Genomic DNA, 27,366 nt, shown 5'->3' on the forward strand with positions numbered 1-27,366 from the left:
AGCCTCACAAGAAAAGACAGAGAAAACTCGAAAGGGGGAGCCATAGCCTTTATTTACAAATCCAGCCTCAATATGACAGAAACTGACTCAACCTCATGTCATTCCGCCGAACTACTTTCAGTCAAACTTCAACTATCTGCCTCCCGGACTGTCGCCATGCATCTGATTTACCGTTCCCCAGGATCAATAGGGACCTTTGAAGAAGATCTAACAACTCTTCTCAATTCCAACACCAAACCAAACTCCCAAACTATCCTACTCAGAGACTTCAATCTAGATCTCAACGACCCGTGTGACACCAATGCCACCTTTACACACAAAAGGGAAGCTGAGGGAGTGGCACTGCCCACTACTGACCGGCCCTCATTAAGGTTCTGCACCTTTTTCAACAAACATTAAGGTTAGGTGGACTATTAAACTGTCTTCACAGTAAGAAACCATAGATGACACCAAAAACCGACATCACCGTGTAGTGCTGCCGCTATATTAAATTCAGAAGCACACACCGGGTTTAACTTAAAAAATTAAAGAATTTTATTAACATATAAAAAATTTAAACGGTACCAAATGTCACCATAAAATGATTCAACACACTATCAGTAAAGAACATTGCGAAGAATGTTTCAGACAGTTAAACAAAAGGACAAAGTGTTCAGTCACAATGGCTTAAAAGGTCAGTGGTGTAGATGAGTGTCATGTGCTGTGCCATTTGCACTTGTAAACTTAATCTGACGCTCCATTCAAATTCTCCATTACTCATACATCCACATACATACAATTCATACCAACATGTTTCTGTCCAAAATGTAACAGGTGCAAACATATGTGCAAGGAAATTCGTCGGGGGCTGTCAACAAACAAAACAGAACACTGTTGTGCAAATACAGCTGATAAAAAACAAGTTAAAAATATATATGTCTATACCAATGCTGATATTAGTATATTGTCAACACTCAAAGTAGTGTTACTAAGGACACATTTCACAAGATTCCAGATTCTAAATAACGTGATGGTAATGAGTCCGCAATGTGGCTGCTAGTTTCACCATGGATTACCAAGGAACAGTAAGGAAACGGGAAAAATTACCATTTATCTGGTGCAATCATGTTCGACAATCAACATAAGATTGCTAATACGGTCTTAATACCGTGCCTATATAAAAGAGGGCAGGCAAATGGCCCAAAAGGCTGTTATTTGGAGGAAGTAGGTGCGTAGGAGGAGAGGGGAAAGCACAAGCCTACATGCAGAAAAGCCGTAGCAGAATAGTAGAAGGATGTGTGCCAGCACCAGCCTGTTGTTGTGCAGATTCCATTGAGGCAAAAGAAAGGGGTGCCCGCAGCACCATTGGCAAGCAATTATGGTCCAGATCTACTAACACGCCCTAGAGGACAGGCCTGGAGACTCACCAAATAGCAGAAGCCTCAAGAGGGACACCCGAAAAACACCAAGGTGCATGCATAAGTCTACAAATAACATTCAAAAGGCCTTACCATATGCTGAGGGTGCTAAATGAGGTCACCCTTAAGCTCCGGGGCGTGAATAGTTATTTAGACATGTCGCAAGGCTTTCCACGATGCAGTAGAGTACCAGAGGGGGGGGGGGGAGATCGCAATCCACTCAAGTCACGCTGTTATGTGGAAAATGCCACCACCATATCAAATATCATCATGGAAGCAGGCCTTACCATTAGAAATAACGGACCCACCCATTCCAAACCCTGCACCGTAGATTGGCTAGCAGACATCAATTGCCCAGCATCCATGACAGCTAGGCTGGAATGAATTGGAGAGAACTGAATAAAAGGCGAGGGTTTTTGCTTGGAAGGCAGAGTAGCCACTGGACGAAGGAACCGAAGAAGAACTTGAAGAGGACGCCTGCTGCAAGTCCTGGACCGTTGGTTTGCCTGGTGAAGCCCTGCTGATGTGCTGTGCTGAAACTCCAAATTCGTATCGGCAGCGAAGCCCCTGCAAGGACTACTTCTCCCCTTGAGTTGGTAGGACCAATCGACTCCAAAGTAAGCCACCTGGACATCCATCTCAGAGCTGGTTGAATTTCCACAGAGTTGCTGCTGGAAACCGTATAGCCAGGGAGAGGAACACCAGATTGTGTGTGTTGCTTTTAAGCTGGCCTAGAGCTCCAGGAAGATCATCCGGACTCCCAGGAAGCAGGACTAACTAAGCCTGAGCCCCCTCAACAGAGTACGGGACCCCAGAAGCAAGGAAAGTCCATCTCGACAGCCAGGAACCGTGGTGTTGCTATTTGCGGAAGACGCGAAGAGCTGAAACACTGAACAGCAACTGATTTGAAGATTGCTGGTTGCGAGCGGTGACCGTCCCATTGCAGTGCAGGAGTCCCCAGAAGTTCTCCCTCTTGTCCCCACGACTGAGGCCCAGGAACAGTGAGATCTGCAGAGCTGCACAGGAACAGAAGTCATCTGCTGCACGTTTTCTTCAATACAAAGGTACTGTAAAGTCTGAGAGAACTTAACTCTTACTGGAGAGTTGCTTCTTTTACTACTCACAATTCTAATCAGCTTTTGGCCCTACGTTAGATTCTTCTTTCCTTCAAAGAATTCTAAAACACTGTGCAAAGACGTTCTAATTACTTACAAAGAAGTGCTTCAACTCATATAGACTTTTGCCTATTGACTTTGTCTTAGCCTCTTTCACTGAATGACTCTTATTGGGAAATCTGATTTGCCTGCCTAAGAATATTTATGGTCTCTTGTATGTTCTGAATAACCTTTTCCTTTGACTTATTACTATATGATTCTAAATGCAGCAGTGATATATTATGTCCCCGGCACCCTAGCAATTGAAGTCACCTGAGGGTGTAGGTAGTGTCTGTGGGCCATCCCAAAAGGGTATCTACTGATTTAGAGATATTAAGAGTGTGTATTTTATTAAGTGTATTTGAGTCTTACTTGTATATTGCTCCCTTCTAAAGAAGGCTTACTCTAACTGACTGATATATTAATAATTGTTTATTCAAGAAACCTTGTGCGTAAGAGTTTATTTGAATACTTGTCACTGTGAATCTGTGTAACTCCCCTCTAGCTCACATTGACCCCTCTTGAGATAAGCCTGGCTGCTCAACACGCTACCAAAGCTGTGTAGTACAAGCTTATACCAAAGGTCGGGTTTCCTATACCTGTAGTCAGAGTTGTTTGTGTTTCCAGAGGGTACTGCATACAAACCTTGCCTAACAAAAACCAGACACATTACCAAAAAGGTGCTGAGGCTAAATCACTGTTAGGTAAGAATTGGTGCAGTCCAACTGGTGTGGGACTACACACGACTTGTCTCCTTGGTATTAGACCCACCCTTTCATATAGGCCTGTACTACACAAGTTGCTAGTGTCACTGAGCTGCCAGGCTTACCTTAAGAGGGGTAATGTGAGCTGTATGGGGTGCAATGAAACACGTAAATACAAGTATCTTATTAAACAACACACTTAAAGTTGTAATAAAGAAATCACAGCAACTCAAGGAGTCACCTTTCGAAAGCACAAGCTGTAAGGCCAATGCAGGTAATTTGAGGTCAACTTAGTGTTGGGTTAAATCACACTCCCTAAGGTAGGAAGCACCCCAGATGGCAAACGGACAAAATACCCTATCCCTGCAGTGCCTTGAAAATGAAGAAAGTGTTCCAGCTGGTTGCCTTCACGATGCAATGCAGTAGGCCCTTGATCCTGGTCATTGGTCGTGGTGATGAAAGGGAGGACATCTGGCAGGCTCCTGTGGCAGCACTCGAGAGAGGGCCTTGGCAGCAATGGATTTCTGTCGATTCAGTGGCTCTTTGAGTTTTAGTGCCTTTTCTTCAGCGCCAATGAAGAACTAAAAGCTCTGGTTAGGATTTCCTTGATCCCTCGGTCCTGGACTCTGGGGGGGGGGGGGACTCTGGACACAGATGTCTTGCTCTTGTAGGGTCCTCTGGATGCCTATGAAGATCTGGCCGGTTTGGGACTTCGGAAGATGATGCACTCACAAGTGGTCGAGGTTCCTCGGGTATTGGGCTTATGCAGCCTTGGAAAGTCGCAGCAAGTCGGAGGTTGCGGCAAAATAGTTTGTCTCTAGGTTAGTTGGTCCCACCAACCTAAGGGAGGAAGTCGTCCTTTGCGGGTAGTCCCTGTCGATTGGAAAACGGCGTCAGCACAGCTGCAGGGCTTCACCTGGCACTTCGCGGTCCAGAAGGGTGCTGCTGGCATCTTCTCTCATCCTTTGCTTCGGATTCTGTTCTCCAGTGGTGCACTCTGCTTCTAGTCCCAAAATCCTCACTTTTTATGCAAGTTCCCATTCATTCACAGCCCTAGGCTGTCAATCACACAGCAGGGTGGTTCTTTCAGGACAGCCAGCGGGCCAATTCAACCTGGTTTCACTCAGGCACACCTAGAGACAAAGGACAGGAAATGTTTGGACCCACCCTCAATTCCTGCCTTTCCAGACACACTGGAGCCTGGGTGGGTTTCAGGGCTGAAGCCCACCAAAGGCAAACTACACAAAGGGCTCAAACCTGATGCAAACAGAAGAAACTAACAGGAAATGTTGAAAAAAGAAGACTGGGGGCCATTTTGGGAAAATGGTCACCCTTGTGTGCAGCACTGCAGCTGAGGTATCAGCCTGCAGATACATGTCACTAGGCTCTACAAATGAGCAGCCAAACTAATACACTCTATGTAGTTGACCTAGAATGTGGTAAAGAGAGACTAAATACAGGTGATGAATGGTTTTAACTAGACTAGATGTTTTTTGTTTTTAGTATAATAATTTTATGCAGTGTAAATATTAGGATATATGTGTATACACACAGATCAGAGTATGCACTGGATAAAAGTGATGTTGCTGTTCAAAAAGGAATTATGTAATATGATATTTATATTATGACACTGTTATATATGAGATGTAAAGGATTAAATTAAGAGAATGATGAAATAGTGAACATGTGAAAGGACAATGTGTAGTGTTAATGAAATATATGAAATTTAAATGTGTAATGTTATTTTGATAAGATTTTAGATGATGTAATATACATTTGTAAAGTTTCTCTTGATGAAACTAAACAAATAAATGTAAATAAATAAAAACTAGGTAGTAAAATAAGAAACCACTGCCACCAGCCATTCAAGTGAGTTAGTGTAACAAAATATTATGTGAGGAATGGGTTAAAGGAATTACTAGGTAACCCCCGCAGCACACCACATAGGGTGCTGTGTGCTGGGCCCATAAGGTAAGTAAGAAAGGAGCCATCTTACTATTCTTGGGAACCGTAGTTCACCCAAGAAAAGGTAGTTAAACATTAAGAGAAGTCCAAGGGGCTTCTCAGTAGCACTGCACAAAAGGTGCTGTGTGTCACAAGGCAAAAGCAGATGCCTATGGAGTTTACCAGACCCCATAAAACAGTAAGGAACACAGGAAATCATAGTCATAAAAACACATGAGTGAGATAAAGGTCCCACTCACGTAGGAGTAAAATGTAAAACGCCCTGAGTTCAGCAAAAGAGCTGGGGGGTCTCTAAGGTTAAAGGGGGTTGGCACAGAAATTAAAATTCTCCCAAACGGGTGCAATGATAGTGCTCAAGTTGGCCAGCTTGGCAAGGTAGGTGTTGTGGGGCTATGGGGATTGGATGGTTCCCTGTGTATGCCACGGGTGGGTAGTGAGGTGCAGGGGTCCACTATTGCACTTGTTGTTTTAGTCTGACGATTGGACTGTGAAACATCCCAGTGCCAAGTGCCAAGGCACTTGTATGCGTGCATGCATTTGAGTGTGTCATGGGAGCATTTTGCTTGTGGTGCATGCATGTTGGCTTGGAGGGTGTGTGCCTCGTGCATGTGTTGCTCCTCATATCTTTGTCTGCACATGACCAGCACTAATGTGGGCATTTCTGTGTTACTGTTTTTTTGCAGACGGGGGGGTAATGTTTGTGCACACTTGGCCGACGACTATGGTTAGTGTGCCACTGTATGGGTTGGATGTGGTCTGTTGTTGTGCAGTTGGATATGTTTCTGTGTGGTGTGCGCTACATTGGTATGCCTTCAGTCATATTTTTTGTGTTGCACGTTGTACTCGCTGCCCTCTGCATGTGTCCCTGCCGCTCCAACATCCTCGATGCCTTACAGATGCAGCACAGTGCTGCATCTTCCTCCAAGGCCATCAACTTGATTGTGGCTGTCCCACCTCCAGTTGCCATGCACTCCCTCCTGGGTGCCGAGAGCAGGTTGCGGACTCTCAAGACGGAGGTCATCCCACCACTTGTGGCAATCTTTGGAGGTGCAGCAGACGGGGCCCACAGCTGACAACCTATGTGCCACCTCCTCCCATATCGCTGTCTTCTGCATTTGGGTGGTGCGCCTTTGGTCTGTCGCGCACAGCTCCCCAGCATTGTCCACAGTGGTGTTTAGCACTGTTAGTTTGGGCTCTGTGATGCGTGTTTTTTTTCCTGGTGGACGTCATGTACACAAGACTTTGATGCTGCAGACATGTCTGTGTTACAGAGACCGGATGGCAGTAGTGGGTGATTTTATGTGGATTGTGTTGTCCAAGATGGCCACCAGCGAGCTTCCAGTTCTTGAGATGACTGTTTCCATTGCCAGTGTTTACGTGTGATGGATGCCGTACATGGTGTCACCAGCATTTTTGATGACTGCAACAGTGGGAGTAGTGGTTTCTCAGTGTTTCCGGCATGCCAGAATGCATGCGCCCGCAGAGTTGTGATGGACCAGTGATTCCGTGGGTGGGGCTGCCGGAAACTGTGCCACCGAATCACCGGTACGTTACTGCAAACATTGAAATGAAGCCCATTGACATAATAATTAAACTTGGTTATTTAAATTTATCTCCTTTCATATCCACTGTAGTCGAGAGACATTCCAGCTTTTCATGGACAATCAATTTCCCACTGCAGCACTGAATGAGTCGGGGCTTGGGCATCAGGCCTGCCTGCCTCCCTCCCTCTAACCCGCCTGCTCAGAGACCTAATGCTGCCCCACCTCTGCTACCCTCCTATCTTTCGCCATGTTTGTGCTCCCATTGAGTGAGGCCTTGTTATGGAGAATTCTCAGAAATGTGTTAATTCCCTTCTACCTTGGAGACCCCCAGCTCTTTTGCTGGACTTTAGGACTTTCAATTTTTATCCTGGAGAGCGTGAGGCATTTATCCACACTCATGTATTTTTCTGTGATTTGAACTGTTTCTTTTGGTTTTGGAGTCTGACAAACTCCATAAGCATAATCTTTTTACATTGTGACACACAGCACCTTCAGTGCAGTGGCAGAGAGAAGTCCTTTGGGTTTCTCAAAGGTTCAAATACCTTCTCTTGGATAAACTACTGTTTACAAGAGCAGTAAAGTGAAATAGACGTTGCTTACCTTTTTGTATCTTTGTAGACCCAGCATACACTATCTTACACAGAGTGCTGGAGGGGTTACTTAGTATCCCCTTTGTCTACTTTCTCATGTAACATTTTTATGTTAACCTTTCTACAAATAATGGCTGGTGCCAGTGGTTTACTTTTTCCTACCATTGTGTGTTTTTACTGCAGAGTGAATCCTCAGCTACAGTATTGCACCCATGGGTGCCCATTTTGTCAAAAGGGCCCGGTCTTCTTTTTTCGCCATTTCTTGTTGGAAAGGTCCTTCTTGAGATTTAGTGTGCACGCCAAACCAGGTTTGGTCCCTTCGTTCATTTTGTCTTTGGCAAGGTTCACTGCTGAAGCCTGCCTCTGGCTCCAGTGTGTCTGGCAAGGCAGGAAGCGTGGGAGGTTCCCGAAACTCCCTGTGCTTAGTCTCCTTAGGTACTAGAATGCACCCAAAGGTGATTGGCCGGCTGGCTGTCCTTGCAGGACAGCCACCCTGCTTTGTGAGTGACAGCTAGGCTGCGAATGAATGGGAGAAACCTGCATAAAAAGCGAGGTCTTTTGGCTTGGAAGGCAGAGTCGACCACTGGACGAAGGAATCCGAAGAAGAACTTGGAAGAGACGCCTGCTACAACTCCTGGACCGTTGGTTTGACCAGTGAATCCCTGCTGCTGTGCTGAAGCTCTGAATTCGCCTCGACTAGCGAAGCCCTGCAACAGCGACTTCTCCCCTTCAGTTGGTGGGACCAATCAACTCCAAAGTGAACTCGTTTGGACATCCTCTCGAAGCTGGCTTTAATTCCACTGCTGCTGGAACCGAAGTGCGAGGGAGAGGAACATCAAATCGAGTGTATCGCTTTTTAATCGGACCCAAGCGCTAGAGAGATCCTCTGGACTTCCCTGACGCAGGACTGACCGAGCCTGAGCCACCTCAACAGAGTGCTGGACCCCAGAAGCAAGGAAGGGCTGAAATTGTATCTGAGAACCACAGTGTTGCTATTTGCTGTCAGACGCGAGGAGCTGAAACTGCGATGTGCTACTGAATTGAAGTTTGCCCATTGCTGTTGCCGACCGTCCCATTGTGTTGCAGGAGTCCCCAGAAGTCCTCCCTCTTGTCTCCACGACTGAGGCACATGAACAAAAGGATATGCAGAGTCACATAGGAACAGAAGCCAGCTGGAGCCATTTCTTCTAACCAAAGGTACTGTACAGTCTAAGAGAACTTACCTCTTGTCTTGTAGCCTTACGTGTTCTCAGTGTGAGATTTGTCTTAGTTGCTCCTGTAGAGTTGCTTGCATCTTCTACTTCTCACAAGCCTCCCAGCTTGTGGCCCTACTTTGATTCTACTTTTTCTACAAAGACTTCTAAAACATTATGCAACATTGGCTTGTCTGGCTCCCTGAATGACTCTTTTCCCTTCCGATTGTGTTTTTTACCTTCCTTCCAGGAAAGGGTCAACTTACTTTGCATTGGGGGGGGGGGGTTCAAAAGTACTTGCCTGCTTCAGAATTTTTGTATGATCTCTTATCTTGTTCTGAAACCTCTTTTCTTTAACACCAACTTTAGTATTGCTCTAAATGTACTGGTGATATATTAATGTCCACAGTGTCCCAACTATTTAAGTCACCAGAGGGTGTAGGAAGTGTCTGTGTGCCATCCCAAACGGGTATTTGCTGATTTAGAGAAACTAAATGTGTTACTATTATATTGCCCCTTCTGAAGAAGGCTTACTCTAACTGACTGTTAAATAAATTAATAATTGTTTAATCACGAAACCTTGTGTGTACGAGTTTATTTGGATAATTGTCACTGTGAATCTCTGTGTAACCACCCTACTGCGGACATTGACCTCTCTTGAGATGAGCCTGGCTGCACAGCCACACTACCAACCTGTGTAGTACAGACGTATACCAAAGGTTGGGTTCCTATTGCCAGGAGGTCAAGGTTGTTGTAGTGCACCCTAAGGGTACTGCTCCAAATCTTGCCTAACAGTAACACTTAAATATTACTGTCCACCATTCAGAATGTCTTAAAAGTCTACGGAGGCAGAGGCAACATGCATTGCTTCTACCACAGAAATAAGTTTGCATAATCGCCCTTTAACCATTAGAATGGTAGCCCTCTCAATTTTGTAAAGTATGCATTTAAAATGTGAATCCTCATTCTTCTCACTTTTTTTAATTATGTATTTAAAATGTTAATCATCATTGTTATAAGTGAATATCTTAATTTTTGTATCGGCCATTTCAAAAATGTTCAGTGTAAACTGTCTTTTTTAGGTAATTCTCCCATTACTTCAGAGTGACCTTTATGAGGTTATTGAAGCAACCATCGAGGGAAGGCTTTCGAGCTCAATGCCTGAGTGGCTCCTGGACCATGCTGCTGTTACTGTGGTTATGGCTAGTGGAGGGTACCCGGGTGACTACACCAAGGGTGTGGAAATTACAGGTGAGACTTATTCACAGTTAACCTTCAAGTAGCATAATTTTCATCCTTAACTGTTATCATCCAATTAAGATTTACTGACCCAACCTGTATTTTTGCTTCACTATTCCATGTTTGGCACTTCCTTTTTTGAGTCCTGCTTTTGTTTACCCTGCCCATTGTAATGGTAGTCAGTTGCATGCGCTGACACCCTGTCTGCACCGGGCTTCTTATACCAGAACTGCAAGCAACTTTTTTTTTTTTCATGGTCCCGAAATTCTACAGTCAGACCTTTGCTGAAAAGTACGTCCGCCGTTCACTTACGTTCTGTATATCTGTGAATTGTGAGAATGTTTATCGTGTGCCCCTTATATCAGCCACACATTTCCCTTTGTAAGCGGTCTGGTTCAGATCCATCAATATTCCCTGGAAATGTCTCACCCTGAACAGGAACGCACCAAAAAGCGATTCATGCAAAACTGTGAATGATGAAAAATGGAAATTGCAATGGAGGAGTGTTGGTTCTCAACACTGGAACACTGCAACTACAAGGACCAGAATGCCCTGTACTGATGGTTGATTCACTAATCAACACCTGAAACTGCATTCCTGAAGAGGGCATGAAGCTAGAAGGCAAACACCACAGTTGCAGGTACACTGCAGAGAACTGGAGGGCACCTTTTATTCTGTTTAATTTCTTTTGGAGGGAACCGGACTCCAGAGGAGCAGGATCGTTGGCCACTCTACCCCACTTAGGAAATCTGCACTGTCGGACACCTCTCCCCGCCCTGCTGTTAAAGAGAATTCTCCTTTCTGTGCTAATTCCCTTCAACCTTAGAGACCCCCAGCTCTTTTGCTAGACTTTAGGACTTTTGAATTTTCACACTGGAGTGAGTGAGCCCTTTTTCTCTCTCATGTGTTTTGATCTAATTTGGATTTTATATTTCCTTTGTTTCTGGAGTCTGACAAACTCCATAAGCATCTATGCTTTTGTATGGTGACTCACAGCACCTTCAGTGCAGTGTCACAGAGAAATCCTTTAGATTTCTTTGAAGGTTTAAGTACCTTTTTCTTGGGTTAACTACAGTTCCCAAGAATAGTAAAGCGAAATTGACTTTAGTTTTTCTCTGTCGGTCCAGCACACACCATCTTATGTGGAGTGGTGGGGGGGTTACATAGTATCCACTTTTCCTACTTACTCATGTAACATTATTTCTGAGGCTTGTGGAATCTGCTTAGATCACATGCTGTGCATAGGCCGACATCTAGTGGAAGCTGCGGAGGATTGCAGTTTGTTTTTCGAAAACTCGAAAAAGCGCGTCAACACAGGGCGTGCCAGTAATACTATCCCTAGTGTGAAGTCCACTGTACCCATGATCCCTCACGCGTCTAGGACCCTCAGATTGTTTTTTTCCGCCATACTGGTCGGAAGCATTTCGCAGAGTTCCCTGGCCTTAGCCATACTTTTGCTAAATATTGTTAAATTTACCCATTTCTCCACCCAAACGTCGAGTCACCGAACTTCCACACTCGACGCTGGCCCAGAGAAGAATTCGACCGTCGACAGCTGCACGACGGATTTGGGCCTCGGAAGGCCTTTGGCCTCGCCCCGGGCCTTGGAAGGGCGCTGGTCTCGGCCCTGCAAGTAGGGAGAGTGGGGGGTGGACATACTCTACGCTCTTTTGGTATATAGGTACATTCTTATATATTCCTACACTTACAAGCCCGCTGCCACAAGGTGCTTATGGAGGGTACCCCTTTCCAATTCTGCCCCAAGTGCAACCGCAAGTACCCTTGGGTCGACAGCCACACCAAGTGCAATCTCTGCTTGCCGAGGGACCACCCCGAAGCGAACTGCAGAGCGTGTAGTAAGTTTAAACCCAAAACACTTGAGGACCGTTCAATCAAGCGTTGGGCCCACCACGCCAGGCGTCAAGAGACCATGGCAGCGGAGGGCGCCTTCAGCGATGGCAGCGACGCCGTGCTTTCGGACGGCGAGGGCATTATGGTGTCGAAAGACAGCCGAGCGCACGTCCCCGACCTTGGAAGGTCGTCCGGCAGGGCGGCTATGGGGAAGACCCCCGGCGACACAAGCGCTTCCCACAACACTTCCACAAAAAACATAAGTCCAACCGGGACTCGACGCGCACGTCGAGTTCTCGGAAAGAGGCACATGGAGAACGGTCCGAATCGGCGTCCTCTGGGCGTTCTGGATAAAGATCGTTGCATGACTCCAGGCAATCATCCACTGTTGCCAAGAGTGCCTCGCTCCCCAAGGTAACGGAAGTTCGATCGTCAGAGGACGAAGCCGACTTCCATCCCCAGACCGCACTCCAGGAGTCGGCGCCCCCAGACCGCGTTACGGCGGCCACCGAGCCCCTACCTCCACGCTCGAAGGATAGGGACACTACCCCCGAACCTCGACGCCAGGCGTCGAAAGGCTCCAAAGGGGCGAAAAAACAGGGAAAACGCTCTTCCACTCACGGGGAGGGGGAAAAACAACAAAGGAACCAGCCTCTGCCTACTTCCACACCTGTAAAACACTCCACTCCTCATAAACAGACAGACAAGTCCAAGTCTTCTGCTATCACAAAGACCCCTGCTCAGACCTCCAAGTCTAGTCAGGACAAGTCATAGAAACTTCCAGAAAGAGTCATTCCCAGTTCTAGAGAATGGTCTAGTGACGACATAGACAGGGTCATGTCAAGGATGTCATCATTGGCAGATTTTTATGCAAAAAACCCTGAACACTTTCTCTCTTATACTCCCGACGGGTCAACACCCTCAGGCTCTAAGGATCCAATACCTCCAAGTAAACAGTCCCGGTTTGAAACGCCAACACGGTCTTCGGACCCCTTCTATCTACAGCCCTACTCTCAGTATCAAGGAGAGACATCCTTTTGTGAGAATCCAGATTTGGGCATGTTGGAAGAACAAACTGGTACGGGCTACTATGGGGATGATGAGGACGACCCAGAAACCTACAGGGTAGATTCCCCGATAGAGAAAGAACCCCCGGTTACAGACTGCCCGGTCGACAACCAACCTCTCCTGAAGGAAGTTCTGTCTCGAGCAGCTGAACATTTCCACATTGACACCCAGGGTGCTCAAGAGGAGAGGGACTTCGCCGAGGAGTTAGTGGGAGAAAGGAGGCCTGTTGCTCAGGCCATCCCTATCCTGAAGTCTATTCAGAGAAGAATAGACCCTTCACTCGTAAATCCTAACCTCACCAGGGCAGTGAACCCCAGGGTTGAGAAACTTTTCAGGGCAGCCCAATCAGACCCACTGTATATAAAGGGGGCATCTGAAGGCGGACTTCCTGGTTGTTACAAACACCCGCAAGAGGGCTGGAACACCCTTGTCATCGTCCGAAGCTCCTCCCGACAAGGAGAGCAAGAAACTGTATGGTTTGGGCAGGAAAGTAGCCTCCACTTCCGCCTACGAGGCAAGGATTGCCAACTCCACCACATTGTTGGCCAGCTACAACTGCCATCAGTGGGAAGAAGTCACGGCACTCATAGACTCTGCCCCAGAACCCTTAAAGAGCCAGTTGGCATGAGTTTCAGCAGAGGGAAGAGCCGTGTCCGGTTGCATTTTAAAAGCAACCTTTGATGCCGCGGATAACGCCGGCAGGTTGATAGCATAAGGAACTGTTATCAAGAGACACGCTTGGTTACGGCAGTCTGGATTCAAAGCTGAAACCCAAGCATCATTGTTAGATAAACCGGTGGAGCCGGATCTGTTTGGTAAGGCGGTCGAGGACGCGCTGAAAAATGCCAAGGACGAGTACGAAACACTCAAATCCCTAGGCCAACTAACCAATAAACCCCCTAATCAGAGAAGGAATGACAATTTTCGTCGCCCATGCGGCCAAAATTCCGAGAGAGGATCCAACTATTCCCAGGGGCAGGGTACACCGTGGAGCAATAATAACCAACAGTCTACCCAGGGTTACGGCAGGGGTAATATAAGAGGACGTGGGAAAGGTAGAGGCAGCCCCAGTAGAGGAGGCGGCACGCCTCCACCAAAACAGTGACACTCCGTTCAGGGTCCCTTCTCATGCAACCCCAGTAGGAGGACCCATTTCCAACTTCACCCAAGCTTGGGAGGGGATCACATCAGACAGATGGGTGCTGTCCACAGTATCCTTAGGGTACTGCATTAGAACTGTTAGAGCGTCCCCGAAACCATCCTCCACGACAAAGAATACATTCTTTGTACCACCAGAAGATCCTCCTCGAGGAGATAGTCAATCTGCTAGCAAAGGACACGATAGAACTCGTCCCGGGAGACCAGGTAAACAAGGATATTTATTCAACTTACTTCCTTGTGCCAAAAAAAGATTTGACAATGCGCCCAGTATTAGACTTACGGTCTGCAAACAAGTATGTCAAGCCCCAAAAGTTTCGCATGACTACTCTCCAGGAGGTAATCCCCCTCCTAAAAAAGGGGGATTACATGGCAACATTGGAAATGAAAGATGCCTATTTTCATATTTCCATGTTCCCAGCGCACAGAAAGACGCTTCAAGATGGACAGTCGGCACTACCAGTTGAAGGTACTGCCCTTCGGGATAGCTTCGGCTCGAAGGGTATTCACCAAGGTACTGGCGGTGGCGGCAGCATACATAAGCAGCGAGGCAATCCCGGTGTACTCTTACCTGGACGACTGGCTCATCACGGGGGAGACCCCAGTAATTTGTAGAGCAAACATTCAAAGGGCAATCGACCTCCTCTTCAAATTGGGCTTCTCAATAAATGAGAAAAAGTCAGGTCCGGTGCCAAGCACATCCAAACAATTCCTAGGAGCTATCCTAGACACTCAAGAGGGGTTGACCTTTCCTTCCGAGGAAAGAATTCGGAATATACTGCTGCAAATTCCGCAATATCAGTCCGGTCGCCAGATAACGGTACGCAAAGCAATGCGTTTGCTGGGCATGATGGCGTCATGTATTTGCCTGGTCCCCCACGCGCGCCTGCGTCCCATGCAGGAATGGTTGGTGAAACAGTGGTCTCAGGCAAGTGGTCAGTGGGACGATCTAGTGGTTGTTTCGCCAACACTTGTACAAAGCCTTCACTGCTGGACAAGAGAGAATCTGTCCAAGGGGAAACCCTTTTACGATCCTGAGATACAGGCGGTAGTCACAACCGATGCATGCCTGACAGGGTGGGGAGCTCACCATCTCCACCACACAGCTCAGGGTCTCTGGTCGCACTCAGTGGCCAAGAATCACATCAACCTGTTAGAGCTTCTGTCAGTATTCAGAGCACTTCAAGCGTTCAAGCCCTACCTGTTAAATCTGTCAGTGCAAATCCGGACGGACAGCACTACAGCCATGTTCTACCTGAACAAGCAAGGAGGGACTCGGCTGCCAAATCTGTCCAAGCTTGCCCAAAAAATCTGGATATGGGCACTCAGACGGAACATCTTCCTATCATCGCAACATGTTCCAGGGGATCTCAATTCCCTAGCGGATGCTCTGAGCAGAAACCCCCTCCCAGAGGAACATGAGTGGTGTCTACACAGAGAAGTCGTAGAAGGTATCTTCTCTCAGTGGGGTTTCCCCACTATAGACCTATTTGCCACAAGCGAAAACAGACAATGCCCAGGATTTGCATCCAGGTTCCCCCAACCAGACTCCCAGGGGAACGCCCTGTGGATGAACTGGTCAGGGATGTTTGCGTACGCTTTTCCACCAACTCCTCTAATCAGGAAGGTGGTCAACAAGATGAACAGAGAATCGATGACCCTCGTCCTGGTTGCTCCCATGTGGGCAAGACAACCGTGGTTCCCACACTTAAGCAGATTGGCGGTGTGCAAACCCATCAAACTTCCAAGCTGGTACAATCTACTGTCCCAGCACCAAGGTCAAACAGTGCATCCTCAACACAACTCAATGAACCTGGCAGCATGGCTCCTGAGGTCATAGAGTTCGGACACCTCAAATTACCACAGAGGTGTATGGACATCCTAAAGGAATCTAGGAAACCTAACTCGAGGCACTGCTACTTTGACAAGTGCCAGAATAAACAAATCAACCCAGTTGATTGCACTCCTTCCACTATTGTTACATACATGCTCCACCTGCTGGATGCAGGACTGGTTTTTAACTCACTGAAGGTTCACCTGGGGGCGCTGTCAGCATACACCACCTCCCATAACAAGGTATCGTGGAAAGTACCAGTAGTTAAAGCCTTCATGGAAGGAGTAAAGAGACTTCACCCTCCTATTTCAAACCCACCACCAGGATGGGACCTTAACGTGGTGCTATCTAAACCCATGCACAAAAGCAGTCTCAAACACCTGACTTACAAGACTGCCTTCTTAGTAGCAATTACATATATAAGAAGTCAGTGAAATTCAGGCTCTGTCAGTGCAAGATCCCTTCTTTACTGTCCATAAAGATAAACTGGTTTTACCACACACCCTAGTTTCTCACCTAAGTTTATTTCAAAATTCCACGTCAACCAGTCCATCGAGCTTCCGGCTTTCTTCCAAGACCCACAAAGCTCGGCTGAGGTGAAACTACACTCACTAGATGTGCGTAGGGCGGTCCTCTACTATGTAAACAAGACCAGTCTGCTAAGGAAAACAGATCAGCTATTTGTCTCCATAGCTACAGGCAGAGAGGGGGATCGTGTCTCTAAAGGTGCGATCTCTAAGTGGATTATTAACTGTATCCAGCTGTGTTACTCACTTTCTGAAAAAACTCTACCTTTCACGCCTAGGGCCCACTCTACAAGAGGCATTGGCGCCACTCTGGCTTTCATTGCAAATGTACCCCTTGACACCATTTGCAAAGCAGCTACCTGGAGCTCTATTCTCACTTTTACTCGGCACTACTGCATTGACACTCATTCCAATACAGATACACAAGTGGGACAAGCGGTTCTAAGACATTTATTTGCTCATGACCCTTCTCACATCCCACATCCTTCTTCAGGTACTGCTCACTAATCTATGCACAGCATGTGATCTAAGCAGATTCCACAAGCCTTAGAAGGAATACATTACTCACCGTAATCGTATTTCTGATGCTTGTATCTGCTTAGATTCACATGCGACCCACCCTTCCTCCCCTCTGAGAGAATGTGCATGGTTGCTTGTAGTCTTACCTTTCTATCTATCTGCTTGGATTATCTGTACTCAAGCTACTCCTCATGCTACCTCATATCAGAAAAAATACAATCTGAGGGTCCTAGACGCGTGAGATCATGGGTACAGTGGACGTCACAGTAGGGATAGTATTACTGGCACGCCCTGTGTCGACGCCCTTTTTCGAGTTTTGAAAAACAAACTGTAATACTCTGCAGCTTCCAGTAGATGTCGGCCTATGCACAGCATGTGAATCTAAGCAGATACAAGCATCAGAAATACGATTACGGTGAGTAATGTATCCCATATGTTACCCTCAGGACTTTGATTGGCTGTTGGCAGTGGTTTAATGTTCCTACCATTGTGCTTTTCTACCACAGGCTGAATCCTCCGCTGCAGTGTAGCAACCATGACTGACCATTTAGTCAAAATGACCCTGGTCTTTTTTTTTGTTGCCATTTTCTGTTTGTGAGGTCCTTTTTTGGGGTTTTACTCTGTGCCCCAAACCAGGTTTGACTCTTTGTTCATTTTGCCTTTGGCGTGCTTCAGTACTGAAAGCCACCTCTGGCTCCAGTGTGTCTGCGAGGGCAGGAAGTGAGGGAGGTGCCCAAAAGTCCCCTGTCCTTTGTCTCCAGGGAAACCTGAATGCACCCAGTACTGATTGACTGGCTGGCTATCCTTGCATGACAGCCACCCTGCTGTGAATGACAGCTAGGCTGTGCAGGAATGGGAGAAATCTGCTTAAAAGGCGACGGTTTTGGGACTGAAGACAGAGTTGACCACTGGGAAGGACATACCAACGAAGAAACTGTGAACGAAGCTTGCTGCATCTTCCTGGAGCGTTAAATTGCCCGGTGAAGCCCTGCTGCTGTGCTGAAACTCCTTTTTCTAATCGACAAGAGAAGCTCCAGAAAGGACGTCTTACCTTGGTTAGTGGGACCAACTAACCCTGGGACAAACTTTGCTGGAAGATCTTCCCCAACTAGCTGTACTACTTTGCTGCTGCAGGAACCGAGTGCCAGGGTTCTAGAAATCTGTAGTCGAGTGCAACGTCTGTGAACCGGCTAAATGCTCCAGGAGTCTCCCCAGGAACCTCCAGAAGCAGGACGATCAGAGCTCGGGTCACCTCAACAGCGGGCAGGACTCAAGGAGTGAAGGAAGCCCAACCGGTGTCCAAGATCCACGGTGTTGCTATTTACCGAGCGCTGAAACCGCAAAGTACTGCTGATCCGAAAAGAGCCCGTAGCTGCCGCCGACCATCGAATTGCTGCCGCAGGAGTCCCCAGACGTCCTCCCTCTTGTCCCCACGACTGAGGCCCAGGAACACAGGATCTGCATGGCTGCAACCAGACAGGAGCCAGCTGGACCCTCTTCTAACCAAAGGTACTGTCCTGACTTGGGGTACTTACCTAAGTGTCTGTAGCTTGCTCTTCTCAGTTGAGACTTTCACTAGCTTCTCATTCTAGAGTTTTACTATCTAAGACTTGCCTCAGCTCCATAGACCTTTCTCCAATTAACCTTGGCTGTCCTGGCTCCCTGTAGACTCTTCTATTCCATTTGACTTTAATTCTTACTGCCCCTCATAGGTGATCCATTGGTTTTAACTAATATTGCTGGGAAAGCTAGACTTCATTGCAAGATTTAAAGTGCTCACATGCTCTCAGAACCTGTTTAACCTTTTCCCTTCCTTTAAACTTTCTTTCCTCAGAATTTAAAAAGTGTACAATTGATATATAAATGTCATTACTGTCCTAGTTAGTGAAGTCACCTCAGGGTATAGGAAGTGTGTATGAAGCATCTCTAAAGAGTATCTACTTGCTTTGTGTTGATTCTTAGAAAGTTTTTTAAAGTGCATTTGATTGCTACAAATATTGCCCTTTATAAAGAATGCTTATTTAAAACTGGCAGTTAAATAGATAATTATTTAAACTAGAAACCTTGAGTGTAAGTGTTATTTGGATACTGGTATTAGTGGATTTCATTGCTACAGCTCTACAGCTCACATTTACCCCTCTTGAGATGAGCCATTCAAACAGAGGGTAGCCAACAGGGCCACTCACAAGGACCATGGGGCAACTCACAAAAAGGAAGAGGGGAAGCAGCACAATAAAGGGGTAAAAGAGAATTCTAATTCTAACCATCCAAAAGAGGGCCCCAAACATAGCAAGTACAAATTCCATGGGAAACCTGGTAAGCCTAGTGAAACCTCTGATGCCAAACCAGAGGGAGCTCAACAGAAGCCCCCATTCCAGAAAACATTTGAGAAATGTTTTGGATGTGGGTCTGGAGAACATGTGAAAGGGGATCCCAGATGTAAGGGTAAACCTTCAGGGGTCCACACTGCCTCCTTAGACTTCATCCCTGAGGGAGAAGTTCAAATGGCAAGTGGCAACTTTCCAGTACTGGCTGAAGACCCCATTGGAGTTCAAGGCAGTGTTTCTTTAGTGTCCCTGGGTCTGTGGGAAACAACAGAATGTGGGTGTTTATAACTTCATTCCAGATAACACCAAAGAATATTATAAGTAGAGTGTTCTTGTAAATGGTCAAGCGACCCGTGCCATTAGAGACACTGGGGCAAGCATTATAGTGGTTGATGAGTTTTTCAAACAGGAAGATGTGTCTAAGGCACTAAACATGTCCCACTGAACTTGCTGGAGGCCCTCTCCAAATGCTTCCTATTCTGCCAGCTCTCATCCAGTGCAATAATGAGACTGTCAGAATACCTGTTAGTGTACAGAATGAAGTGCCAGGGAGAGTCATGTTTGTGAAATGATTTGAAACCTCTTGGGAGTTGTATCTAGTACCACCAGTCCTCCCAGTAAAAGGAAACGGGAGCAAACAAGATTGGCCAGAGAGGCAACCTCGAGAGACTCTCAGTGGGAGGTTGAGCACATTTCCACCACCCCCTGTCCACAGGAAGGCCACCCTATTTCCAAGCCAGAGAAAGAGACCAAGGTGAAACCCAAGGTCTCTGGAAAAAAGAATGGTCTTAAACCTAAACCTGTTCACAGGACAAGGACATCCCGAGAGGACATTCCATGTCACCCCAGTGACCCCTTCTCCTGCTGAGGCTGAGTGGGAGGACCAACCAAACTCTGAAGAGACAGCTACTGGTGACACAGAGCTGGTAGAAAACCTTCCCTGCATTGGAGATCTGGATCTTAAGGACCGTCCTGAGCTGCAGACTTTGCTTGCACAATGTGGACCCTCTAGGGCAGACTTCAGCAGAGGTCAAAGAGTGTCCCTCTCCAGAAGGTTTGCACCAGCAGACAGCTTCCCAGCTGGAAGAGCAAGAGCCAAGGAAGCATAGGCTTTACTGGGAGGATGGCCTCCTCTACGGTGAACCTGCTGAGTCTACCCCAAGGGCACTACAGGAGACTGGTAGTGCCCCAGGAGGTGAGACAAAAGTTCCTAAAGTCTGCCCATGAGATCCCTTTGGCTGGTCACTTAGCCACTCTTTTGTCTTCTTGAAACTATCTCTACTTCTACTGGCCCAGGATTGTGGCTGATGTTTAATTCTGTAAGAGCTGCCACACTTGTCGGACTTCTGACAAAAGTGGAGCCAAGAATGTGGCACCTTTAGTACCCTTCCCTGTGGGGTCCCTTTTGAGAGGGTGGGGATTGACGACGTTGGCCCCCGGTTCAGGCAACCGATTTATATTGGTTGTGGTAGACCATGCTACCAGGTATCCTGAAGCTATATCCATGAGAACTGTTACTGCTCAGGCAGTGGCTTCGGCCCTCCTTGATATCTTTACCAGTGTAGGTTTTCCTAAGGAGGTCATCTCTGACAGGGGGTCACATTTTATGTCCCTCTACATGCAGACCATGTGTGACAACTGTGGAGTGACCTACAAGTTCTCAACAGCCTACCATACCCAGATGAATGGGTTGGGGGAGAGGTTTAACAGAACTATGAAGAGGATGATAGGTTCTTTAGAGGAACTACTTAGAAGAAAGTGGGACCTTCTACTGCCATGTCTTCTCTTTGCTTATAGGGAAGTGTCTCAAGCAGGGGTTGGGTACAGCCCCTTTGAACTTCTCTGTTATCTGGTCAGAGACCTTTGGCCCTGATCAAGGAAGTGTTGGAGAGTGCTCCTTCCCTAAAGCCAGTGAGAGTCACTAACAGGAAGAGGATGGCACTCATGTTCGAGAGAAGTCTAAAAAATGTGCTAATTCCCTCTTAGAGACCCCCAGCAACTTTGCTGGATTTTGAGGACTTGATTTTTTTACCTGGAGAGTGTGTGCGCCTTTTTTTCACACTCTCGTATTTTGATTTGAGTTTATATACTGTTTCTTTTTGGTTATGGAGTCTAACCAACTCCATAGGCATCATCTTTTACCATTGTGTCACAAAGCACCTTCGGTGCAGTGATACAGGGAAGTCTTTCAGATTTCCCAAGGTTTAAATACCTTCTCTGAGATCAACTACTGTTTCCCAGAACAGTGGAGTGAAATTGACTTCACTTAGTCCTGTAAAATCCTAGACCCAACACACCCCATCTTACAATAAAGTGCTGGAGGGGCTACTTAGTATCCCGTGTCTAGTTACTCATGTAGCATTCACATGTTACCCTTTCCTCTCAGAATGGCTGGTGGCAGTGGTTTTACAACTAACTACCGTGATTTTTCCCGACCGCAAACTATTCATAGCTCCGGTAACATTAAATCGCGGGAGCCATGTTTTTCAAGATGGCGCCCAGCCGTCGTTGCTAAAATGGTTTGCGGTCTTTTTTCGCCATGTCTTTGTGGAAAGGTCCTTCTAGTGTTTTTCTATGCGCGCCAAACCAGGTTTGGTCTCTTTGTTCATTCGCCTTTGGCAGGCTTCAGGAGTGAAACCTGCCTCTGGCTCCAGAGTGTCTGGGGTAGGCAGGAAGTGAGGGAGGTGCCCGAAGCTCCCTGTGTTTAGTCTCCTAGGAGACCCAAATGCACTCTGTAGCGATTGGCTGGCTGACTGTCTGGCAAGGACAGCCACCCTGCTGGGTGAGTGACAGCTAGGCTGGAATGAATGGCAGAGAACTGAATAAAAGGCGAGTCTCTTGGCTTGGAAGATAGTTGACCACTGGACGAAGGAACCGAAGAAGAGCTTGAAGAGGACGGCTGCTGCAACTCCTGGACCGTTGGTTTGCCCGGTGAAGCCCTGCTGCAGGTCCGAATCGCCAAGTTCGCATCGACAGAGAAGCCCCTGCAAGGACGACTTCTCCCTTTTGAGTTGGTGGGACAAATCAACTCCAAAGTAAGCCACCTGTACACTCATCTCAGAGCTGGTTGTATTTCCTCAGAGTTGCTGCAGGAAACCGTGGAAACCGTGGAACCAGGGAGAGGGACACCAGCTTGTGTGTTACTTTTAAGCTGGCCTAAAGTGTTTGGAAGATCCTCCGGACTCCCACGACGTCGGACGGACCGAGCCTGGCACCCATCAGCTGAGTGCGGGATCTTAAAAGCAAGGACAGTCCACCTTGACAGCCAGGACCAGCGTTGTTCCCAGTGCGGTAGCTGAAACGCGAAACAGCCACTAAAATTGAAGTTTTCCAGTTGTGAGCTTTTGAACGTCCCAGTGCAGTGCAGTAGTCTCCCGACGTCCTCCCTCTTGTCCCCACGACTGAGGCCCAGGAACAGTGAGATCTGCAGGAACTGTCAGCAACAGAAGTCGTTAGCTGCATCTTTTGCTTCATTGTAAGGTACTGCAAAACAAGACTGAGAGAACTTACCTCTCACAGTGAAAGTGCTTGAAACATTTGCAACTCGCAGGCCTAATGAGCTTGTGACCCAACATATGATTATTCTTTTTACAAACTACTTCTAAGAACTTTTGCCGAGACTTTTTCGTTTACTTACCAGAACCACTTTAGCCCATTGACTTTGGCCTAGCCTATTGAACTGAATTGACTCTTCTGGTGAACTCCAAGTAATTGAACTGTCTAAGAATAATTGTATTCTTTTATGTTCTGATAACATTTGCCTTTTACACCTCTTTAAAAGTATTCTGAATGCCAAAAGTACGATATTAATGGCCCCAGCACCCTTGTTACTAAAGTCACCTGTGGGCGTAGGTTTTGTCTGTGGGCCATCCCAAAGGGGTCTTTATTGATTCAAAAACTCAGAGTGTACAGTATTGAAGTATATTTGTGTTACTATATGATTGCCTCTTTCTAATGAATCTTTTATAATAAATTATTAATTGTTTATGCAAGAACCTTGAGTGTAAGAGTTTATTTGAATGCCTGTAACTGTGAATCTTTGTGTAACTCCACTACAGCTCACATTTCCCCTCTTGAGATCAGCCTGGCTGTTCAACACGCCACCTAAACTGTGTAGTACGGACCTTTACCGAAGGTTGGTTTGCTTACACCTGTAGTCATAGATGTGTAGTGTTCTCAGAGGGTACTGCATACAAACCTTGCCTAACAACTCATGATGACAGAAGCTTCAGATAACATGAAAGCAGGTCATGCTCTGGTCAAACATTGGCATGACCAGAAGGCCAACATGGTGGAGTTTACTCCAGACCAGCTTGTTTTGGATATTGTACCTACAAGGCAGAGGGCCTTACAGGACAAATGGATTGGACCCTTCAAGGTTGTGGGTAAACCTGGAGGGGTCAATTATTTAGTGGACTTGGCCATTCCCAAGGAGCCCCCTAGGGTCTATCACACTAACCGTCTGAAGGTTTATGTTTCCAGACCAGAACTAGGAGCTTTGCTTCTAGCCTCTGATCGAGAGGGGGAGGAGGGGAGAGAGCCTCTCCCTGATCTCCTCAGGGGACAACCCTCAGATTAGACAATCGAAGGAGTAAAACTATCTTCATATTTGACTCTGCAACAACAGGAGGAGTGCAAGGCTCTGTTAAATCAGTTTGCCTCCCTGTTCTCACTGACACCAGGCTTGACCCCTTGGGGCCGGCATAATATACTCACTGGTGACTGTCTCCCTGTCAAAAGCAGGGGTTACAGGATGTTAGCCCATGTAAGAACCCACATAAAGGAAGAGTTCAAGAAGATGCTTGCTCTTGGGGTAATGGAGCCATCTACAAGTCCATGGGCTAGTCCAGTTGTGCTAGTACCAAAGGAAGGATCCATGGAGTTGAGATTCTGTGTAGAGTATAGAGCTCTGAATGCAGTCACCACGACTGATGCCCATATTTTACCTAGGACAGGTGAGCTTGTGGACAAACTTGGTTCAGCCAAGTTCCTCAGTACATTTGACCTATCAGGCTATTGGCAAATTGCTCTGACACACCATGCCAAGGAGAAAACTGCATTTTCCACCCCAGGAGGCCTCTATTTTACTATAGAACCTGGGTCCGGATGTAATCTCCAAAATGCGGCTGGTCTCTTTAGAAAGTATGACCGACTGGCGACTGGAATAAGGAGATTCATCCCGGAGTGGATTAAATCTTCCTGTCCCTTAGTCTGGGGGGGGCGAGTTTTGGGGATAATTCTCCAAAATGTGCTAATTCCCTTCTACCTTAGAGACCCCCAGCTCTTTTGCTGGACTTCAGGACTTTTAATTTCTAACCTGGAGAGAATGAGCCCTTTTTTTTCACTCTCATTTATTTTTGTTGTAATTTAGACTGTGTTTCTTTTAACTTCGAAGTCTGACAAACTCCATAGGCGGCATCTTTGCATTGTGTTACACAGCACCTTCAGTGCATTGGCACAGGGAAGTCTTATATTTCCCAAAGGTTTTAATACCTTCTCTTGGATAAACTGTTTCCAAGAGCAGTAAAGTAAAATCGACTTTACTTACATTTTGTAACTATCTAGACCGAGCACACACTATCTTACCATATGGTGCTGGAGGGGTTACTTAGTATCCCCTTTGTCTAGTTTCTCATGTAAAATTTTTATGTTACTCTTTCTACAATTAATGGCTGGTGACAGCGGTTTACTTTTTAATACCATTGTGTGTTTTTACCGCGGGCTGTGTTCGCAGCTACAGTAAGGCACCCATGGGTGCCCATTTCGTCAAAATGGCCCTGGTCGTCTTTTTTTGCCATTTCTTGTTGGAAAGGTCCTTCATGAGATTTACTCTGTGCGGCAAACCACATTTGGTCCTTTTGTTTGTTTTGTCTTTGGTGGGATTCGCGAGTGAAGCCCGCCTCTGGCTCCACTACTTCTGGCAGGGGCAGGAAATGAGGGAGGTGCCCAAAACTCCCTGTGCTTAATCCCCTTGGTTACAGGAATGCACCCAAAGGTGATTGGCCGGCTGACTGTCCGGCAAATACAGCCACCCTGCTGTATGAATGACAGCTAGGATGGAATGAATGGGAGAAACCTGCATAAAAGGCAAGGCTTTTTGGCTTGGAAGGCAGTCGACCGCTGGACGAAGTCATCCGAAGAAGAACTTGGAATAGACGCCTGCTGCAACTCCTGGACCGTTATTTTTCCCACTGAAGCACTGCTGCTATGCTGAAACTCTGAATTCGCCTCAACTAGAGAAGCCCTGCAAGGATGACTTCTCCCTTGGAGCTGATTAGTTCCACCAACTCAAAAGTAAGCCCGTCTGGACATCCTCTCGGAGCTGGCTGTATTTCCACTGCTGCTTCTGCTGCTGCTGCTCGACCCAGCTTGTGGCCCTTCAAGTGTTGTATTTTCTACAAACATTTCTAAAAAATTGTGCAAGTCTTTTTACCTACCTGCAAAGATCTTCAGCTCCCCTTGACATTGTGCAATTAACATTGGCTGTCCTGGCTCCCTGGGAGACTCCTCTTTACCTTTGACCACTCTGTGCTTTATCTTTTCCCCCAGGAAAGGGTTGAACTTATTCTGCATTGAAAGGTTTTAAAAAGTACTTACCTGTTTATGAATGTATTCCTCTATTCTATCTTTTACACCAAATTCAGTATTGCTCTAAATGTACCAGTGATAAAGCAATGCCCACAGTGTCCTAGCTATTTAAGTCACCTGAGGGTGTAGGAAGTGTCTGTGTGCCATCCCCAATGGGTATCATCTGATTTAGAGAAACAGAGTGTGTTTTGAAGTGTATTTTAATTGTTACATATATTTCTCCCTTCTGAAGAAGGCTTATACAACTGACTGTGAAATAAATTAATCATCATTTTATCAAGAAACCTCGAGTGTAAGTGTTTATTTGAATAACTGCTATTGTGAAACTCTGTCACAACCTTACTGCTCACATTGACCCCTCTTGAGTTAAGCCTGTCTGCTCAGCCACACTACCAACCTGTGTATTTCAGACTTATACCGAAGGTTGGGTCCTAATAGCCAGGAGGTCAAGGTTATTGTAGTGCACCCAAAGGGTACTGCATCCAATCTTGCCTAACACCCCCACTCCCTCTTGACAGAGACGGTAACTGTGTGTGTGTATATATTTAGGGAAGACCATGTGCCGGCATTCAATTGTGCTGGATTTTCCGTGGAGGGCAGGTGGCTTCTTACCTGCTGGGGAATGGCCACTGTTTTTTAGTGGTTGCTGCTTTTTAAGGACCATATCCGGCCATACGTGTTATACTCTGTGTCCTGGCTTATCCAGTGGTTCTGATTTTAAATTGCTGGATGTCCATCCTGGGCCTTCCTCCTCCTGGTTCTACTTGTTGACTGGGCCAGGCTTCCTATGGTTAAGTTTTTCTGGGCTGTTTTACTGATGCTTCTCATTCTTATTGCCTGGATGTTCTCACTTGCTGTTGGAAGCAGCCACTGCCTGGAAGGATATGTTCTCTTCACCCCGCTTCACTCTCTGCTGTTGCTTGCCCCCACTATCATCTCTGCCATGGGGCGGTTTCTTGCTGGGTAGCTTCCTTACTTTGTGTGCCAAACTGCCAGAACATACTTTGCCAGGTTCTCCTCTCTTTCTGGAGTCATCCTCTCCATGGTTGGGGCTTCCTGAATCGACTTTTCTGGAACACTCGCTGCAAATACTGACCTAACCCCTGGGTTGGTGGGTATTAAGATGGTTTAGGAAGGCCTGGTCAAGGACCCCTTCCTAGGACTATACTAAGGACTTGGATTGAGTTATTTTACTTGCTTGAACTTAATCTATCTTTGGCAATGCCATGGTTATGATTAATAAGTCAATCTTTTCATAAATCTACTGGAGAGGTCTCGCAAGGCCCCAAACCATCTTAGGGTTGGACTTTGTAAGCACTGTTGAGATGGATTTCTAAAATGAAACCTGGTGGGCAGATTTTAGGAGGCCCCCCTAGTAATGGTGAACAATGAGACTGATATTAGCCAAAACCCAATCAAGGTAGAGTAGAGAGCGTTCAAGGCTTAGTCTCAGAAGAGTGTGAGTGAGGTCAGGGGCCTTCAATGAGTCCACAGAGAATAACACAATAATTCAGCTTAGACAGCACTTGTAGTACATCATTACATAACTAACCTGGTGAAACAGGTATGTAATGCAGATAACATGAGAACCAGTCACAACCTCAGTTCACTATGGTTTAGAACTCCAACCCAAAGATTTATTGGGCCTAGTGCCCAAAAGTCACAGGTTCCAACACAGGGCTTCTCACAGGTATGTCTTCTTTAACGG

General features: G+C 46.6%; 1 protein-coding gene across 3 annotated transcripts in view; it reads left to right on the forward strand.

The window, feature by feature from the left end:
• The window catches only part of GART (phosphoribosylglycinamide formyltransferase, phosphoribosylglycinamide synthetase, phosphoribosylaminoimidazole synthetase), a 1,418,226-nt gene that overhangs the window by 589,499 nt on the left and 801,361 nt on the right, over positions 1 to 27,366 (forward strand). For all 3 annotated transcript variants that reach the window (XM_069636266.1, XM_069636265.1, XM_069636267.1), the window contains exon 10: positions 9,630 to 9,798. In XM_069636266.1, coding sequence (XP_069492367.1) covers positions 9,630 to 9,798 — 169 coding nt within the window. The remainder of the gene's footprint in view (positions 1 to 9,629; positions 9,799 to 27,366) is intronic.

This window comes from Ambystoma mexicanum, chromosome 7p, assembly GCF_040938575.1.
Source record: "Ambystoma mexicanum isolate Mex_15411 chromosome 7p, UKY_AmexF1_1, whole genome shotgun sequence".
NCBI classification, from domain to species: domain Eukaryota; kingdom Metazoa; phylum Chordata; class Amphibia; order Caudata; family Ambystomatidae; genus Ambystoma; species Ambystoma mexicanum.